Below are 22,681 nucleotides of genomic sequence, written 5' to 3'. Positions count from 1 at the left end.
AGGAAGTAAAATGTGGCCAAAATAAAACTTGTATAGGCTTGTGGGAACATGCGTTTAGGTTATGATTACCCTTAAATATGACGAACTGCAGATGCCGCGAAAAGATAAGAAGGAGACTATTTCTCGCTATCTCTGTTATTGTCGGGCTCTGAGCAGGGCCAGAATGGTCATGTGGAATATAGCAAGTGCGACGAGGCTTGGCGAGATATTAAAGACTAGCATTAGGGAATTAGATAGATTGCTCAAGAAAATTGAGTGGTTTAGATAGGATTTATCACGGGGTAGTAGTAGCAAAACGGTACATTTGTGCTAATTGGGATACGTTTGACGTGGTACACTGTCTACGTTAAACAACCAACAATAGCACAACTGAATAATATGGTGAAAGATTATAGGTTCTAAACACTTTAATACAAAAATTTTTAATTGTATAATTGTTAATTGTAAGTTTTTAAAAATCCTATTATTGGAATTTTCACATTACTTCATAAGGGCCTTAGATCCAATCACATTTAATAAAACCCCTAATTATTTTCAGTAAAATTACCAAAAATTGTAATCAATTGAATTCAGCATATACTACAATCGACAACAATGAATGCAAATGTATACATACGCATCAACACTTTGAGAATAACACTTATAATTAATAAATTCACAATAAATTCTCTTTCAGCCCATAACATTTTGACCACCTTTCTTTCTTGACTGTTTTCATCAAATTTTACAGTTCACTTACCTAACATTTTTCTCTATAGACATGGTATTTATTTCTCATACGGTCGCGATAAATTCCATTCACTACTGAAATTTTTAAAATAAAAGTTAAAATTTTATTTCAACGTCTGCTCACTGTTGTTTTAAAAATAAATTTTTCTTCATTAAAAAAAAAACTCACTTATACCATTAGTTGCAGTGTGATTGCACATAGTATTTATTGTGGATTATATAACAATGTTTCAATAGTCGCCTTCTTTAATTTTTTTATGATTTTCTACTTAAAATCATATTTATCATAAGTTAAAAGGAACCGGAAGAAAATTATTTTTGTTTTTTGTTTTTAAATCAATGAACTGAATAATGAATTTCTTTCATAATAAATAGAGAAAAGCTTGTGCTTATGATAAGTTAATTTGAAGAAACAATAAAAAACAAAGAAAAAGAAGCAGATAGAAATAAATTATGCAATTTTTGAAACCATAAATTCTAATGAAATCCAGACCATTGTAATTATTTGCAATATTTTGAATTGGAAAAATTTTCAAAATGAAAAATGATGAAAAATTTTCATAATTATGAAGATTTTAAAATTTTTGTTTTCCATGAATTGTAGATCAAATTTATTGAGAAAGCATGGGTAGGAAGCAGTTGAATTTTACAGGAAAATAAATTGCAAGAAAATATCAAAGAATACAGGAAAATTGCAAATTTTTTATGAGAAACGAAAACAATAGGCTCCTTTTTTACTATGATAAATACTTTCATAATCTCATTTACGAGTATACAAAATATAAAATACATTTTAAATCAGAATTCTCCATTTTTCTAGTGAATATTTAATTTTTCCAATATGATTCAATTCATTTTTGCATTCTCTCTAATTATCGCCTGAACGTCTCCCCATCAAAGTGAGTAAAATTTCCATATATTTTAGAGAAACCGAGATGCACATTATCAAATAATTTTTCTCACTCGAAAATTACCTTATAAAAATATATCGCCGGTTATGAAGCACAGAGCAATAAGTCAAAGAACTTGGTTTTGAGGAGAGTCAATTTGAAAGATTCGTGAAATCATAAAGATGATCAATTAGTACAATTGGATTGGCATCTATAATATTTGTAAACTATATTCTAGACTTGAATGATTTTTTGCTACACTTAATGAAAAATGCGCTTAATGCTCTCTACATTAGTTAACCAACGAGAAAAAGAATCAACACTTACTCAGTTTCATCTACAACAGATTTTTAAAGTAGCATAAATGACACAATTATAGCTGCAATTTTGACATATTGAACATTTTTAAAGGGGCTGCCACTGTCAATTGGAAAATTAAAATTATGGCGTTTGTCTGATTTGACAAATGATGACTCATATCACATGATCATCATGTGATATTTTTAAAAAGAGCGACTTTTTATGTTACTGTACTTCAAAAAATTCCCATTAATTATGAACCCATCTTATTACCTGTTATCATGGGCTATTAGATTTCATGAACTATTATACAAAAAAAAAACAAAATTTTGTAATTGAAAACTGATAACTTCCACAAAACTATAAGTTTCGACATAAAATATAAGGTCCGAACTTGAATGAAATCTTAAAATTCAGATATTCCTCATTTCATATTAACATTCTTCTGTTATCATAACAGATAACAGAAAAAGCAAATTTACTACAATATTATAATTGAATGGGTTATTGCTCTTTTTGCCGTATATAAAATGAATTCCAATTACAATTGGTTGGACAGATTAAATATGTGTACATACATATATACATTATAATAATCCGGTTATAAGGAAACAACATGTACACAATTATTATTATAAAAGAAGCAAAAATATAATGATGATGAATTTTTTATTCACAAAAATGAAAAGAACAAAAAAAAATTAACTCAAAAAAATTAGAAAATACAATTATTAAGAAAATAATAGTTACCATATGTTTAAACAATAAGAGAAAGCAAAAACAATAATGTTAAGAAAAAAAATAATAATAATGACAACATCATAAAGCGACATCTTATTGTGACAAATACAACCATTTTAATTTTCCTGACAATTTTGCTCTCTTTATTTTTTGTTCTTTTATTTTTATGTTTACTTATTTTCTCTTTCTTTTTTTATTCTTGTTCACTATGTTCCATTTGCTTTGTTCTCTTTTTATTATTTCCATATTGTTCTTGTGAACCGGAAAAAGAGAATCAAAATGAAAACTGATGTTTATTTTTTATTCGTGATTTCATCGTGTTTCTTGTATACTGTTATAAAAATGCCTTGCATATAAGCTTAATGTTCATATAATAATAATAATGATAATTACTGTTGTGTACTGAAGTATTTTCCTTTAGAAACAGGAAAAAAAATCTCAATGTACAATAATAATATTGGGACTTATATTGTCAGTATACTTGCCATATTGTGGCTATATATAGAGAAATTTGTATATAAAAATAAGAATAAAATATGGGCTTCAAGACTAGAAATATTTATTACAAAACACTCATGATTTAAAACAAAAAATAGAAAAGAAGCGAAAAAAAACCAAGAAAATTGCAAAAGCAAAAAAAAAACGATAAAGTAAATTTTAATGAGTTTTTATTTAGAGTTGAATTGAATGGAACATACTATAGAGAGAGAGCAAGAAGCAATTCATCATTATTTATTATCTTCCTGTTTCATTTTTGTGATCTTATTTTTAATTTTCTTTTTTTATTTTGATTTTATATAACAGATTTCATATCCGATAATTACTCTAAATTAAGAGACTGGATGATTTCCAAATATTTTTTTTTATAAATACCCATTTAATTTTTTTAATTTGAAATTTAATTAATATATAGAAATTATTTAGTTTGAAAAATTGAAAATTTCAATAAATATAAGAATAAATGTTGTTTTGATTAACTGTTATAATAACTAGTTTAGTAAATGAATCCAAATCGAGGTTTTATGACTAACACTGGGACCTCAAATAATGAATTATTCCCCATAATATATTAAAATATTTTTAACACTGAATTTTGAGGATTCTTACTTCAGTCATATGAACATACAGTGTAAAATTACGTTCTCATTAAATTATTTTACTAAATTGTTACCTTGTAAATTGTAGATTATTGAAGAGTGATATAGGCAAACGAATTCCACCTGTTCGAACACCGCAGCAAAGCACCGTAGCCCTCCTATATCCCACTTAAACTATCCTGGTTTCAAATAAATACTTGGATATATCCTCAGGGAGTTAAATGTGAACTCCCCAACACTGGAAAAGCTCCCATAAAACCATCTGCACGTCTTGAAAGCCAGTGCTGGACAGCCAAAAAGAATATGTATGGCCGTCTCGACGTCATCCTGTAAGAATCTACACAAAAGGTAGTGCAATTTGTCCAGTTTGTGTAAGTGATATTTCAACAATGCGAACAATGTCCAGTGAAGAAACCACTAACAACTCAAATCCGATTCCATCCGGTTCTCCCTAAGCAGCTCTGTTGAAAACTTTCTCAAGCAAGATGGAAAAAAAAAATTCCGTATGATGACATCCCTCAATAGCCTGCCAGCAAAGATTTGATTTGCCCTCAAGCAGAGCACCAAGTTTGCCCCTAATGACGGACTTTGACAGTTTACAGAATGGAAAGGCTCAAACGAAAGAGTCTCCAGATTGGAATCTAAACAATCGTGCTCTGCTATCTGAGAGCACATAAATGATGCAATTTTTATTCCCTTTCTAAATTTGCTCTCAGGCATATCTCTGTTGTATGTATTTTAACTTAAAACACAGAGATATACGGATCCAGGCTTCTAATATAGATATATAAACTTATAATTATACGTCCGGTTGCACATTATTGCCTTATTGAACTATATAAATGTCGAATAGCCGTCAAAATATGAATTATCATGAATTTGAAAGCTATACCATTCATGAATTCAATTTCAATCAATTAAAAACATCTTATAAAATTTATAAAAAATGATAGAAAATGCTTATGCATTCTAGAGCATTAAATTTTCCAAAAAAAAAAAAAATTTAAAAGTTTCATACAATTTATTCAAAGATTTGACCATCCTTAGAGTTAAGCCACATTTTCGGCAACAAAACCAACAAAATGTTGTCATAACTGCCTAATATTTTTATACAATTTCAATATTTCTAAATCTAAGCATCAATCACTTAATTATTTAAAACAAATTTAAAAAAAAATTCTAAAATTTTATTAAAATAAAAAAATTTGTTGCAAATTTTAATAAAATAGAAAATAAGTGGCTTTTTAAAAGCTTAAAACAAAAAGATCTCTAAGGATTACCAATTTATTGTTTGCTCCTTTTCTGTTTATTATTGAAATTTTTAAAATCCACACTAAATGTATTCTAAATGTACAACAAAAATAAAAAAGAAAACAAAAACTGAAACCACAAAAAATTTGACAATCCTATTTTAAGGACTCTTAATTTTTTTTTCTATTCTATTAATAGAACCACATCAAAAATAAAATGAAAAAAATTCAACAAATAAACCAAGTGTGTTTTCAAAGTAAATCCAAAAGGATTCTAATAAATTTATCACAGATTTTTAATTTTTTTTTCATTTCTGGTTGATCTTCAACTATTTTGATATCAAAAAAAATTTATTTATAAATTTAATTTTTTTTTCTATTTTTTCGACTCTTTTTGTCTATTTTTGTATTGAGTTTTTGTCTAAAAAATTTTAGAAAATTTTTATTTTAATTTTATTAAATAAAAGTAACAAAACCAAACAATTAAGTCCTTATAAATCTATAGTGCTGTAGTCATGTTTGTTTATCTGCTCCATAATAAAAAAAAATGTATAAAAACTTGTATAAGAAACAAAAAACAATGTCTGTTATTGTTATATAGTCCTGATGAGCCTCTCTCTTACATATTGTTATATAGTTGTAATGTAGTTTTCCATTCAGGATTTCACCGCAAAAATTTAAAAACAAAATGAAATACAATATCCGTTTACAGAATTTAAATCCGGACCGGTGTCACGTACCGGTAAGCATGTAACATACTCATATTATACTTGTGTATAAATACTTATGTAGACTAATAAAAGAGAAGTCGTACAATGTGTTCACATAACAATAATAATAATTAAAAAGAATAAAAGAGGAAAATTTTGTGAACAAATTTTGCAAAAGTATAACCGAAAAATATCACAAAACTCCCATTTTTATTTTGTTAAATTTAATATGCAGAAAATTTTTTTTGTAAAATTGCTTTCAATAAAGTTTTTAATACCGAAAAACACCATATAATATGGTGTACATGCAAGTATACTAAAACTATTTTCTATGGTATATTCAATAGAAACCCACAAAATCAAAAAGGACATGATAATAAAAATTTTATTTATTATTTTGTTATCATTATAAATAAAAATTTTATTGACCTCTTTTGTTAGAATTTTTGTGATTTGATTAAAATTTAATTACTATGTTTGGTTTTCGTTTATAACATATATCACGTTGGAAAGAATAACAACACAATTCAAAAATATGATTTTGACTTCCCGAATTTAAAATATTTATAGCCGAGTGTAAATTACTTTCAAAGACAAATAGTAATAAAAGCAGGTTTGCGACTCTGGCAATTTACTAGAGGCAATTTACCTGCTACTAAATTTCATGCTAAATTTTTAGTTTTCTGTCTGTAAAAGTCTAATTCTACAGTCGCCAGATAACAAGTTTCGCACAAATTACAACTATAACACTATTGATTAGCCTTCTAGTGAAGTGCTCTATATATAGTAGAATTTTTTGCGGAACACTAAAACGCTATTTATATTGTCAACGTAATCAACTCCAGTGTTACTATAAAATGTGGTCGCAAATACTTCATATACGAACCATAAAAATTCTATAATATTCTACTCGTCAAAATAAACCCTAAAATAAATACGATCATACAAAAAAAAATTTCTAATTTTTGCAAAAAAAATTTGTTATCTTCTTACTTATTTTTATAATAATGAGGGTGGTTAAATACAGATAATTTCGAAAACATTAAATAGAATGAAAAACAAATACTTATGTACACCAAATTTTTTTTTTTCAGTGTAGGTATATTTTATATTTTTAATGTGCTCCCTTAAACAATAACAAAATTTATAATACTATTAAAATATTTTCTTCCTCAGTCTCTCTCTCTCTCTCTCTCTCTCTCTCTCTCTCTTTCTTTCTATATAACTCTCTATCTATGTATTTACTAATTTATTTATATTCATTTATTTTTTCTATATATAGTAAAAGCCACATGCCATAATACATCATCAAGTCCATGGACGCCATGTTCTGAAAATTGTGGTGTTGGTATATCAACACGTATAACAAATACCACAACAGGATGTCACAAGTTAAGTAATATTAGGCTATGTGAAAATCGTAAATGTGATGACAATAAATTAAATAGTAAAATAGTTGATAGAAATTTATCATTAATACAACAGCAAAAGCAAATAAAACAACAGGAAAAACAATATCAACAATTACAATTATTACAACAGCATCCTGAACATAGAATTAGGGTAAATAAATATTTTGTTTTTTTTTTTTGCCGAATTAATTGCCAAATATTATTATTAATGTTTAAATTAAATGTTGGTTTTTTGATTAAATTTAATTTTTTTGTTTTATTTATAGAAAGGACATGAATGTCGTAGCTTACAAAGATTAGGTCCAGCTAGAATACGTTTTGGTTCATGTGTATCAAGAAAATTATATCGTCCCAAAATATGTGGGAGATGTCATCAAATAAATAAATGTTGTGTGCCTTCTGTTTCTACAACAATTCAAGTAAGTGAAATTTTTTAATTCTAAATCAATTTAAAATTAATATTATTCAATTAATTTTTAATTGAAAATAAATCGATTGAAAATTAATTTGAAAATTAACGACTCATATCTAATAGCTTAAGTTCGCAACGGCAAGCAATTCGAAATCGTGGTAATAACCCCTTAAAAAATGAATCGTAATTAAAATATCAAATTTTCTTCACATAAGATTTCTGCGTAGCTTAAAATTATCTTTGAAATTGGACTTTTACAATTTACATTCTCAAATATTTCAATTTGTTTTATATTATTTTGTTCCACATTATTTACAAGTATTTGGAAGGTATTTCTTACTGTTGTTATTCCTTACCGAATTTTACAAACTATTATAGCAATTTTATTTTATGAAGAAAATTTTTTAAACCAAATATGAGTAACATTGTATATGAGTTGAATAATTTTGATAATTTCCATATCTAATAATTTACTCGAACTGATCAATAGAATTGGGTGTCGAGAAGTGATACTCTAAGGCAGAGTAACGATTCCACACTGAATCGTGTACATCAATGTGCAAATTTGCAATTTATCATAGCTGTTTTAACCCTTTGATTCAATATTCTGCATTTTATATCTATATTATATGCCATTTTAAAAATAAAATACACATTTAATTTATGAAATTGACCCAAGGCTAATAAAAATTTTTTCCATATATTAGAATAATTGCAACCATATTTAGTTTGCATGAAAATTGCAATTTAATATTCTAATTATATAATTGGCTCATGAATATATACCAGATTATTTCTTTTAACCACAGAATATTTTTGTTTATTTTATGTACATATGCTACATATTCTATACAGATTTTCCACAAAATTCGATTTAAGTATTTTTTTTTTTTATCATTAAAATTTTACTATAATTTTCCACATTATCAAATATGCATTAACTTTAGAATATTTTTTCTATTGAATTTTGTTTTACAATATTAAAAATAACAAATATATATAACAATATTTATATATATATATATATTTGTCCTTTATCTTTATTGTTCCATTAAAAAAATTGTATAAAAAAAAACAAAAAGATTTCTTTAATATTTTTTTTTCTTTAAATATAAAAACCAAATTATTTTTTATTAAGAGTTGCGGTTGTATTATGTTTAAAGTGAAGAAAAAATGAAATTTTTTTTATTGTTATACAAAAAATAAAATTTTGGTTTTCTCTAGTAATCAGAGAAAACATATCTGTGTATCTAGTAAAAAGTATGATATACAGAGTGTATTGGATGTGATCGTAAATGTTAAATGAAATGAGTAGAAATAAAAAATATTTCGGAGATTTTAAGCCTTAGTACAGGAAACTTGTAGAAAATTTGAAAATTTTCAAAGAATTATGGATCAAGGTAAATAAATCATTAAGGTTTTGAAGATATTCAATTTTATGACTTAAGATCCAATGCTATGTTTAATAATTTTTCCAGTAATTTTCGAATGAAGCTTGAAAATTTTAAAAATTTTTCTATATTTTATATATTAAATTAGATTAATAAGCTGAAAATATGTACAATGGGACCAAACATTTTTCCAAAAGCAGCATTATTTAGCAATATTATACAAACAACATGTAATGTCGTTGTAGAAATCATGGCTCTTTGTAGATATCATGTTAAATCATGGGTATATTATGAAGACAAAATTAAAAAATTTTCAAATATAATGAAAAATTTAAAAAAAATTCGTGGACAATTTCGATTTTTCTGAATAATTAATTTCTGAATTTTGCGAATTATTGTGAATATTTTATTGAAATATAAGACAGCTTATATTTCCATTTAATCTTTAAAAAAAATTCTCCATTGATCACTGACATTCTAAAAAAAATTTCTTTTTTCCTCTAGTTTATAGTTACAGTTTTAATATGCATTTAATTTTGAATCACCTTGTCTTAAATTTTGTTAAGTAGATACCTACATATTATAAAATATAAAACATGGTTACTCTAATAAAATAACAATAATGACTAAAAAATCTTCTCAATATTATTCTACATTCTACATTATTATAATAATGATAATTTTCTATAAAAATACAAAAAAAAAAAATATTATTTTGAATTTTAAAAAATTTTGATTTTATGATTTGAAATAACAAAAACTTAACTAATACAATAGTAATAATAATCATATTGATTTCTTAAATAAATTCCATATGGTTTTTAAAAAAATATTATAATCAAAATATAATAATAATTTAAGAATATAATATTATATTTTTGTAAAATATAGAAAATACTAATTTTAATAGAATGCAGTGGGAAAAAACCAAAAATAATTTCTATTCAAATAAAATACCATAATAATATTACAGTAATTTATTTTTAGTGTCCATTTTGTATATAATTTCTATTCATATTTAATGTAAATTATTAAATTATAAGTATATTAAGTACGAGTACATACATTAAAAATTATAATATTGAATAATAATAATAATATTGTGTACATAGATTATTGCCAAAAATGATTAGAGAATATTACTATTGAAATTTAATAGCCTTAAAATAAAAATATTGGATTTTCGTTTTAAGAAATGAAGAATTGTAAATTAATATATGAAATTATCTTCAGATATAATATTCAAACTGTTCTACTTTTATGCAATCTAAATTCTAGATACTCATTGCAATCTCCTCCTTAATCTATTAGTTGTATTCAATAGAAAAACTCTAGAAAATCCATTTATTCGTAATACAGCAATCATAATTGGAATTAATGCAATAATTATATTTATGCAATATTTATTGTAACTTACTATGCCAAGTTCACATAAGAAGTACCTTATCCTTACCCTTATCACATAAAAGATACCCTTACCGTCCGGATTTGCACAAGTACCGTTACTTTCCCTAAATATTATAGCACAAAATAATATTCTTTCTTTCGTATACTCTTCATAATAAGATAGCAGTGCGACAGTCAATATTATTGTGATCTAATCTAAGCAAAACGACATCTTCAATAACATCTTTTTGAATTCTAAAATCAGTAATTAAGGAGGATAAGCTATATTTGAAGTTTCAAATTTGATAAATAAATTATTTTTATTGAATATTGAACTGTATTTGAAAATATTGAAGCCAAGTCATCTTAACAATTATGCTTAGAATTTCGATAAAACCCTAATTAGAACTTAACACTGTAAAATTTTATTGTTTTTCAACTTATACCATGCTGAATAATACGGAAAAAATTAATGCAAATTAATTTTTTAAATTGCATACTTTTAGGGAAATTCATTTTTTTCACATAATTTTCTTATAATACCGTACGTAAATGCAAATTTTACCGTACCGTATGTAAATTTTAAAAATTGCATACTTTTAGGGGAATTCATTTTTTTTTTACATATCTTTCCTATAATAACCTATGTAAATGGAATAATTTAGAAAAATTTGAATTTTATTTTAAAAATTTGTGAATTTTCACTTTAAATTCTTACATAGAACAATTCATTCGCTCAATGAATAGAGCAATAACCATGTAAAATTTGTCAAAATATTCAATATTTTTGTAATATTTTCATTTTTACAATAATGTTTAACTGTAATTTCAAATGTAGATGATAAATTTTGCTTAAATCTTTCACGCAATACATAAAGTATCACAAATACAATAAAACATTTCACATTTTCATATTCATTAAAATTTCTAATAGGTTTAATCGCTATATTATGGAAATCTACAAAATAATATCCAAAATGTTTTAATTGAAATTTAAAATTTAAGTCTAGTAAAATCCTAAAAATAAATTTCTTCTATATTATAATTCTAAAACTTGCCGCAAATTCAATATTAAATTATAATAATTATAATGCACATTGTATATGCAAAACTTTAATAACATAAAATTCAAATTTTTGATAATTATTTAAAATTTCAAATAATAAATTATAGATTAAAATCTACTTTTCTTCTTTAAAAAAATTCTATATGAATTCAGAAAATATAAGTACATAAATACTTTGTTTGTCAAGATCCTTTTTTGTTTATCCTTTCATTTTTATTAAATTATTATTTATATAAAAAATATCCAATTGAATATTAATTTCAAATTATAATTTTAACATATAGCTAGGCTTTTTGTATAAAAATAAGTAATAATAATTAAATATAAAAAAATATATTGAAAATATTTAAGTGATTTTGATTTCAGATAAACAAAATTTATATCTTATAAATATAAAAGTAAATAAGGATTTTGCCTTTTTCATATCCTGAATGACTAAATTTTTGCATAAAGCTATACATGTATTTATATGTAGACAGACTCTTTTGCTTAAAATACTTAAAATACAATTTTGTAAATCCTAAAATTTATTAAAATATATTTTATTCAATTACCTTTAATATTACCTCGCCCCCCTCCCCTCACCGACCTTCCTACATCACTCACACAAATTTGAAAATATAAAATTTTTTGTAAAATATTTTCTTTAAAAATTTTCCAATTATTAATCTTTGATACAAAGATTTGTGTATATTATAATTTGCATGAATTTTTTTTTATAATATTACTACAATGAAGGCCCCAATATTTATTTTTCATTTCTATAAATTTATTTTACGTTTATATGTGTGTATACAGAGAATTCGAGACTAGATGTTGTACCAATAGAAAGGTAATAGAGAATAAATAAAAAATTAACATAAAACAATCAGGTTAACAGGCAAACTCTTCAAACTGTTATACAACAAATTTAATATTAAAACTATAATTAGGAGTTCGGCCTTAAGATCTCTGTTAAAAATATAATCAAATAGTTGTAACCACCTGCCATTATAAAGTCCAAGCTTAATTTGGCACTTTTCAGAAAAAACAAGTTTGAGGCATCATAATTCGAGAAGGAAGCTAGTAGAATGAAATGCCCTTAATTATTCTGTTACATTGTTTCATCAATACCATCGAATTCAAATGTATCATCAATTTAAAACATTTGTTTTCATTATTTTTTTTTTTCTTGTTACTCTTATAATCCTTAATATGATATACATGCTTTTTATATTGGGGTGGATAGCAGGGAGGGGCTCTAACATATTTTACTTATAATAAAGAGCACGTCTTACATATATTTTTATATACTCGTCTTACTTCAACTATATAACATTATGTTACTTTTTCATATACATAGTAACTAAGAAATAAACACAATTACTTTTTAATGACAAATTTTCCTTAATAAAATAGAAAAAGAAAAATACAAAAGAAATTCTTTGTAAGGATTTTCTTATATTTTGTTTAAAATATTCCAAATATTTTTTATAAATATACACAGTTGCCTTTAAAATACATAATTTTATGTACACACGTATTGTATGTACAAATTCTTATATAAATAAATTGTTATATCCAATTAATTTTTCAAAATATGTTTTATGATTTCAAATAACTGGAAATTTTCCTATTCAAAATGGAATTACTTTGAAAACAAAAAAAAAATTAATAAAAAATTAATTTGAGATGGATTGAAAAATTTGAAAATTTCCGTTCGTTCCTGGAAGTGTAGGTTTCTGTTCATGCATATAGAAGAATATGATGTCTTTAAATAATTTTATTTAACGTACATCAGACGATTTGGATCAGACGTGGTTTTCAGTATCTATAACTAAAATCGTCATCATTTATAGATAGAAAGGTGAGTGAAAGGAATAGAGAGGGGGAGAAATAGTATTAGTAGCATTAAAATTTAATATTAATATGTAAATTTAAACAGTTGAAGCCAAACGTATACAATTACAAAATGCAAGCTAATAGAAAACGTCACGTAAATAAAAAAAAAAAAAAATTTAATAAAATCAATACTACCGAAGCATGGAGCACCCTCTTACTTATGTTTGTACAAAAAACCAACTAATACAAGTTAATATCTCGAAACATACGCATCATAGGCTAATGCATTCCATATTCCGTACTACGACACGAGGTATAGTTGAAAGCTCAACCAACCTAAATTTATTGGAATTCTACCTGTAAGAAATTTGAACCAATAAAACCACATTACCCACATGGGCAACCACATTACCCACAATTAGTTGATAAATGAAATCATCAATTTTTATATCGGCAATAACTCTACGACAACGAACTGATTTTAAGTCCAAAAGCTAAAACCTACTCTCATAAATATTCGACCATGCCATACCACGAAGAGAAAAACGAATAAAACGCCACTGCATTGCCTCAATATGATTTATTTCAACAGTTTTCAAGTGAATTCAGTTCGTTTCCTGAAATGAGAATTAAGGAAATCTTCAGTGGAGTTGAATTTCTTGAAATAACAGCTTTTAAATTTTCATAACTAATTGCGTGAATCTAATTTTCTATATTCATAAGCGCTTCTGAAAAATTATTTGAAAGATTGTATTTCTATTGCTCTTATATAATAATACAGAAAAGGACACTTCTTCCCAGCTAACAATTATTTGTATAAAACTACCAATTTCAAATATAAATTTTAATCCATCCATTTCAATACCCTTAAAAAATTATAAATTCATATTAGCTATTTAAGATTAAATTCTTATTACATTAAATTTATATTATAATTTTTTATTAAATATATTGTATTATACACTAATATTATACAAATCTTATAATATCCAAGTGCTTATATTTATAAAAATAAACACACACATAACACTCTCTTATAATATTAAAAAAGTGTAATATAAAATCTTGTGTATTAAAATAAATACGCACGTGCGAATTTGTATAAAAGAAATTGAATTTTATACTCTTAAAATTAATAAAAATTTATAATGGCCTATATACCATTCAACTATTATAGTTATATAATAAAGCTCATTTACTATAATATTGCTTTTATAACATGTTATAAGGATAGCATTACAATCATATAGAGAGTATAGACCCATATAATACGAGTATTTGTAATAATGAGGAAAACTATATGTACCTATACTATGTAAATTATAATATAATACATATTAATATTCTTATACACTCAACTTATCCTATTCTATTAAATATGCGTATGTGCGTATAACAATTTTTAAATAAATAAAATGATGAGAAATCCAATAGGATCAATAAGGATATTTTTGTACAAGAAAACAACAAAAATAAAATCTAAAAATATAAGCATAATAATAATAAAATTTTCGTTTCATTGGAAAAACATAAAAAGGACAATCTCAATATTTATTAGGCTTTTAGATAATAGCAGATTTTTACTCTTTTTTTTCTTTTATTAAGATTTAAATATAAAAGTTTTATTAGGTCATTCGATTTAAATTTTTAGGAGTAATAATTTTTAAGCTTACGAGTATATTATTCATCCAAGATAGAAAAATTAAAATTTTTCATAAATTTAGCAAAAAATTCAAAAAAAAAAAAGAAAACTGCTGACCGCATGGCCACAGGATTTATAAATATTGTTTTCCTAAATTTTAATAGACATGTTACTTATTCCTCCCTTTTTCACCTCCACCCTCCCCCCACCTCTTGTTGTAAGCTAACGAAATCGGAAACATTTCAGTTTTTCGCATCTTGTTGTTCCGATGTATTTTCTTTCCTGTATTTTCTGCAAGCTACTCCTAAATTCAATTAATAACGTTAAATTTCTTAACGTCGAAAAATATAATTATATTTTGTCTGTTTTTTCATTTATTCTTTCTGTCATCCTGAAGTTATGCAATAAATTTACTATTTTTTGTTATATTAATCAAAATTTATTATAATCATTAATATGGGAATAATTTAAAAATAAAGATAGTTTTCTTAATTTCGGATCGAACGATTGGTTTTATAGTCGAATTTATTTATTTTTAAATTAAAATTTGTTCAACAACAACAGTGTTCTTGTAATCACCATATTAAACCATCAGTTCTACTGTTTTTCCCTTATCCAAAACTTACATACTAAAATTTTAAATTTCAATATAATGCTACAAGAAAGAGTGTAATATCAGATTTATGCGATAATGGTAATGAGACCGCCTTCAGTACTGGCTGTTCGTCGTTGCTATTGTCTTCGGCACGGATTTCTGAGCATTCGGGAGCTGTTGTATTATTCCCTCCATGAATATCTCCAGTTTTATACTTGGAACGGGGATATTGTTGGCCGGACCGTAGGCTATCCAATATTAAATTTTCGGTAACATTAATCAACGTCACCTCTGTTGTAAATTAACCTGTGTTAACTCTAAAAATACAATTTCTCAGGTTCAAAAATTTTTTTTTTAAATTTCAAATGTAGGCTTAAAACTCATCAAATTTATCTTTCAAATTAATTTAGATTTTATTTCTATTTGAATTTTTTTTGAGATGAGACACTTAAATCATGGTATTTAGATACATACATATAAACAAAAATGAATATAAAAATTTGTTTCAGTACTTTAGATTGACCATAATAACAAGCAAAAAAAATTTTTTTTTGTATAAAGAAAAATACTCTTGAATGATAAAAATTTTACTGTCACAATCATCCCTATATACAAATGGTAAATTTTACTGCACTCATATACAGTTATGGTTCGTAAATTCTAATATCAAAATATATTTTTATTCTTACATACAAAAAATTATTATTTTTAAGATATAAAATTTATTTTTTCTATATATTGTAAAGAATATCAGGTAGTCGAAATTAGATTCTTAACGCTTTTAAAGTTATGGTTTGAGGTTAACAAGAACTTGTAGTTGAACTTATTTAAGATACAATTAATATAACATTCCTGACCCGGGTGACAGAGTGACAATGTTAAACTAAAAAAAATATCAAAAATATTTCTTTAAAAATTAAAGGGACGACAGACAAAATTTAAATTCAGTGGCCTCAAACACAAACCGCCTAACTCGAGTTAAGACAAAAATGAGATATGTTTACCAGCGAATTCTCCGCTTTGAGTTTCATATGCTCACAAAATTTGGTGGTTCTACGACTGTTGTAGCCGGAGTTATTGTCGAATTCACACATGACCTAACTCGAAATGGCAACAATGTGCACTTGCACTAATCGCCTAAATCGAGTTAAGATCAGAAAACATCTTTTTTATGTTTTTGACAAACCACTTATTTCGAGATAGGCTGTTGTTGCAAATCAAAATTAGTGACATTTTTTTTTATTTGTATGAATTTTTACAACCGCTTATCTCGAGTTAGGCTTTTGTTGCAAAATTAATTTTGAATTTTTTTAAATACTAACTCGACATAAGCGATTTGTGTAAAATAATAATTGGTGGTTTTTTAAACTCATCTCGAGTTAGGCGATTATTGCAAATGCAATTATATTCCAAAAGGCTTCTTATGTCGAGTTAGGTTTTTATAACGCGTGCAAATAAGAACAATACATCGAAGTTAAGCGTTTAGTGTTCGAAATAATACATGATCAGTATGGAATATTTTTTAGTTTTTTATAATAAAAAATATTTTATAACGCTTAACATATTATTTTATGTGATATATAGTGTAGGTACTTTATATTCATGATTTACATTAAGCGACAAGTAAGATAGTTGTATTTTTTAACCCAAAATATAAAAGATCTGCAGAATTTACCTGCATTATTAATGCTCTAATTACCCAAATATCCCACGTTTAAGATTTGAATTTTTTTATTTAAAAAATAATCTTGTAGGTCATTTCGTGATTTACCTGCGACAAATGTTTTTTTCAATTGACGGAGTTCCCATGTTAAAATGACACGTGGCTAGCTACCTGATGGTAGATTGTTTTGCCTTTGTGGTCTAATTGTATTATTAAACAAAGTGTTGTTTTATTATGCCCTTGTAAAACAAATGTTATTAGGAAGAACAAATTTTTGTGTTTGACAAGAGTTTTTATTCTAATTATTGTATTACAAAGCAACACTTTTATTATACATTAGTAAAACACATTTTGTTAGAAAATTCAAATTATTATAATATGCAAGGGTTTTCAATAAATAAGATTGGTACATCTGGGAATAACAATATTTTGTTATACTTTTTATTACTCATTTCCGTGAGATCAAATTTCTTCGATTTTCAAATATTTATTATATTTTTGTTATTTCGAAGGAAGTATTTTTTACAAAGACAGTTATTTATTGTTGTTTTTAAATGTGCTGATGTTGGAAATTGTTAAATAATGCAAAAATTATCCAATATAAACTTTATTCACGCTTAATAAATGTACGTTAAAAATTTTGGAACTTGCTAGGAGAGCTGAGATGATTGTGGCGGATGTTAGAGGTATTGCAATATATTTGAAACTAACATAACGGATTCAAAGTGTTTTAAAGCATTGAAATTAGCGAAACTGGTCCTATAGTAAATAAACAAGCATCAACAGATCTTACTTTGGAAACCGAAGTAAATACAGTTTTGAAAACCGCAATTGACTTTGGTCGTGGTGACTGTATTAATGATCCTGATTTTAAAATTGACAACATTCAAAAGCAAGTTTTCGAGTCCTATTGGGCATGTGAACATATCTGTAGAGATAAAAAAATATGAAAGGCTTTCTACTTTTATTCTTTTAAGAAAAATCCTTTTACAATTTGCCGAACGGTTAGAAAAATTCGCTTCATCTTTCGCGACCGGGCTTCCTGAATGCACTCAAGTACATGAACGCTCGAAACTGACTCGTGGTCAATTTGTATGGAGTCTTAATTGAAAAGTAAATGATGACAGCTAAAATAAAAATGTCGAGCAAACTTACAATATTCTTTGTTTATTTGATAATCAAATACTTATATACTCTATGATAGGAGAGCAAATTCCGAACCAATTTACTTTGCCACAACTTTTTACGGAGATCTATATACTTTTTACGGCAGAACTTAGAGAAAAACTGACTCACAAACCATTCTCTATATGTAATTAATAATACGTCTCCAAGATTTAATTTTCACAAGTATCGAATTATTATTTTCTATACGAGTTCGAGTTCACTATCAAATTTGACTTTTCATTACAGTAGTTGTAATGACTCACACTCGATTTCAGTTTGCTTTCGATTTAAAAATTTTAATTAATTCTCATTTAGTATCATTATGAACAAGTAAGAAAGTCATATGGACTATAGTACATAAATAAAATAACAAACACAAAACTCATAAACTCATTTTAGAGATTACTTTATGTGCTCATTTTTACAATAATGTAACAACTTTGTCAGATCCGTTGCACAATGAAGCCTTTTTGTAATTGAATTACCTTTTGAAATTCTCTTAAGTGGAAAGAGTCGCACCACAGATTTCAAAAAATTTACTTCCAAAAATATTTTACAAGAACAGTTTATACAAAGATTTTATATTTTAAGACGAGGTGTTAACTAGTTAGATTTTCAAGACATGCTCCAAATTGAAGAAGAAGAGAAAATTAGTCCCAAAAAAGAAAAACTTAGAGTACTTGATGCAATTTTTTAATCTGTTGGTTTACAAATTTTACAAAACGATTAAGACTGGAGATTTAGCAGATACTCATCCATATTTAGTTGGAGAATCCGAGAGAGAATAAAAGATACTGTCACCTTTCTTAAATTTAATGAAAAAATTATTTTTAAACTTTTAGAAATAATTTTTACTTGAAGTTTATTCATTTTTTACCTCAATTTATGTTTTTAATGACAATGATTTGAAAAAAGAGTGAAAAATCAAATAACGTAAAAATAATATATATATTTCTTCCCTTTTTAGTATAACTTAAGTCACCTAAAACCATATCTTCAATTTCGCAACAACAGCTTAAGTCGACTTAAGTTTGACGAAAATACAAAAGTAATTTTTCACAAATCGCCTAAGTCGAGTTAAGCTTTGCAAAGTGCTTTTTATAAATTTTGTATAACCGCCTATCTCACTTTTTTCATAATTATGAGAATACTATTAGTTGTTTTACTTCAGATTATAAGTTAATCGCTTCCTTTTTAGCACTTTTCCAAAAAATTTTTTGAAAAAAGTGCTTATTAGTTTCACTCTGTCCGTCCGTCCGTCCGTCCGTCCGTCCGTCCGTCCGTGGACACTTTTTTTGTTTACAAAACTTCTACACCCTTTAAGATAGAAAGCTGAAATTTCATACGTACATAGATCTTCACTAGAAACTTATTTCCATAGAACAAAATTTTTACCTATCTCCCCCCCTCTAGAAGTTATACCCCCCCAAAACACTAAAAATGGCCTTTTTTAAATATTTGTTGCAATGAAACCATAAGCATTTTTGAAATTTTGCAAACGCAGAAAGACAGTGGCTTGCTTCCCCTTGCGCGGTATGCTATAGTTAAACTTTAGAAAAACAAAAGCTTTTAGATATTAACAAATAGTTCATTTTGTTAGAAGAAAATTTTTTTCCATCTCCAGCCCCTCTCAAGTTATCACCTCTTGAAATTCGTAAAATTTGAATTTTTGACACCTTATATTTCCGAAACCGCAAGCTTTTCCAAATTTTTATAAACGCAAAAAGCTAACGGTGAATTCCATGAAATTAAAAAATATAATTATTTTTCTTAACTCACACAATTAACCCTTAGAATCGAGCATTATGTTAACCCCTTTTTATATTAATTTTTGCTTTATTTCAGAGACTGCATGTATGCATCATCCTAAATATATGCAACTCTAGAAATAGTTTTGTATATGAATGAAAATAATTTTAATAGTTTGATAGGTATACATAGACTGTATTTAAAAGCAGAATTTTCACTTGTTGAAGGGAAAAGTGCTACAATACAAACTATTGGTTTGACCCAACTTTATTTAATTATCTTTCGATCAAAAAAAAAAATTGGCTCAAAAAACTTCATAACTTTTTTCAAAATTAAATTTAAAGTTTAAAATGCATTTATCTCGAAATCACTAAAACAGACTTAAGTCGTTTGTGCTTGAAGCCACTGAATTAATGACGACAAAAGAATTAATTTCTTTAGCGTATTGCACAAAATCGTTCCGCATTGAATGAACCTGAAGTTAATAGCTCAAAAAATTGAATTTTGTACTAAAAATAGCAAAAGAATTTTTGACAGTAGATTTTAATTAAACCGATTGGAATAAAACAATTGCCTCACGAAAATTTTAGCAGTAGCCAAAATAGTTACGATATTTTCAATCAGGTATTCTAGTATCAAATTTGTTACGCCTATTGCATAATACCCTTAAAAAATTTTATAGTTTTCATTAAACTGTTCTTATTCAAAAAGTGCAAAAATTCACAAAACTTGGAAGTCATTTTCAAATCTGATTCACACTCTTATTTCGGGTCTATTTACGTTTTCTATTGTATTTACTATGTTTTTACTTTAAGATACCCTTTGACGGATTGCTTGATTGAATATGAGTGACCTCTTTACTTTCATCTCCATTTGTTTGCAAATAATTACCTTCACGTGCAGAAAGACAGCTTGCTATGGGGATATCAACAAATCTTTTCATATCATCATAAAATTTTCTCAAACAATACATACACTCTTACATTTATTACTTAGACTTATTTGTTTTTACAAAATATATGATGTAAGAACATTATGAATACGTGTGTATGTTCATTTTATTTCCATATGAAGAATTTCTTATGGATTATATTTAATACCATAACCAAATGTGCATAATGAAACTTACATAACTATATGAAGATATTATTAAGTTCTTTTGAATATAAAATAAATATAAAAGGTAAATGGACTTGTAATACATTATTATGTACATACACACAACTTATACATGCTCCTTTTTTTGATCCTTAATTATATTAAATAAATTTTATCACGTATTTCACATACGTTTTATTCATTTTAGTGGTTTTTATTTCTCATTTATAGTTTTGAATTGGTTTTGTTTTTTTTTTAACTGTAATCCAAATTTTCAATTTATAAATTAAATCTTTAATTTAATTGTATATCAAATTTTTTATGAAATTTTAAGAAATTTTATTTTACAACATTAATTCCAATCTGAAACAAATACCGGACAAATTGAAAAAAAATCATATTCATGCGCTAAACCACAAGATCGCCAGTATTTTATTTGCAAAGCATAAGCAAAATTATATAATTTAATGCTTTGAAATTTTACCAGTTCATAAGCTTGCATATTATAATTGAAATGCAATTTTTAAATATCTAGCTTTCAATTCGAATGCGATTATTATCGTTAAAATTCTATTATTAAAATAATAATTTGTGGCCAGAAAATTATATTAGAAAATTTCAAAATATTTTTTTACGCATGTACAATCGTGTACTCGTATTCGAACGATATTACAAATTTAAATTACAATATTGTAACACAAAGAAATAATGGCCTCAAAGCCGACAATAAATTCCTAGCCGATTTGACCGTGTATGTCCTTCTGTTCCAATGATAGCTCCAAAATTAAGTTCAATAAATTTTCACAAATGATTTATAATAGTAAATGCCGGAGCACAATTTTAATTAGATGTGATCGAGGCAATTGGTTCAGGTGACAACCATATAACTTCATAAATATTAATTTGGCTATATTTCAGAAATTATTAAAATTATCTAATATCGAAATTTCGCTCAAACAAACACATTATTGATAATGTATTGTATTATGAGAATCGTTGAAATTTCTTGACTCCATGTGGTTACTACCATACAATTTTAATAGTTGTTATATCTTGAACTATCATGAACTATTGGAATTAGGGTCCTGAAAAATTTACATAAAATAATATAATAATTAGTCAACTATTATTTCCATGCGAACATACGCCTCTTTTGTAAATTAAAATCAGCGTACAATTAAAATCATTACTCCAGTAGTCACATGTAGCATATTTGTTCGCCCGTAGACTAACAACTTCATATACGGGTATCACAAAATTTACATGATCAACTCAATTTGTTCTCGTTTATAATAATATTAATATGTAAATCTATCATATTTTTTATTTTACTCTTATAATTAACAAAATTTCTCATAAAAAAAAATAATCTCTTCCAAACTTTCTAACATCAATATTTTCGATTTTATTTTATAAATCATAATAAGTGTTCAACTTCTTTCAATTTTTATTGATATTTGTAATAATTTTTTATTCTTCATTTTCTTCAAATATAAATCATTCATAAAATACTTTTATACATATAAATAAATAAGACAAAAAAAAATTTATATATTCATGTT

General features: G+C 25.7%; 1 protein-coding gene across 1 annotated transcript in view; it reads left to right on the top strand.

Annotated features, from left to right (window-relative positions):
- The window catches only part of LOC129608954 (GATA zinc finger domain-containing protein 14), a 106,014-nt gene that overhangs the window by 48,293 nt on the left and 35,040 nt on the right, over positions 1 to 22,681 (top strand). Inside the window, exons 5-6 of the mRNA XM_055520761.1 lie at positions 7,000 to 7,280; positions 7,396 to 7,548. Coding sequence (XP_055376736.1) covers positions 7,000 to 7,280; positions 7,396 to 7,548 — 434 coding nt within the window. The remainder of the gene's footprint in view (positions 1 to 6,999; positions 7,281 to 7,395; positions 7,549 to 22,681) is intronic.

Source organism: Condylostylus longicornis, unplaced genomic scaffold (assembly GCF_029603195.1).
Source record: "Condylostylus longicornis isolate FDR11 unplaced genomic scaffold, ASM2960319v2 ptg000038l, whole genome shotgun sequence".
Classification (NCBI taxonomy): Eukaryota; Metazoa; Arthropoda; class Insecta; order Diptera; family Dolichopodidae; genus Condylostylus; species Condylostylus longicornis.
This window is presented reverse-complemented; position numbering and strand designations above follow the sequence as displayed.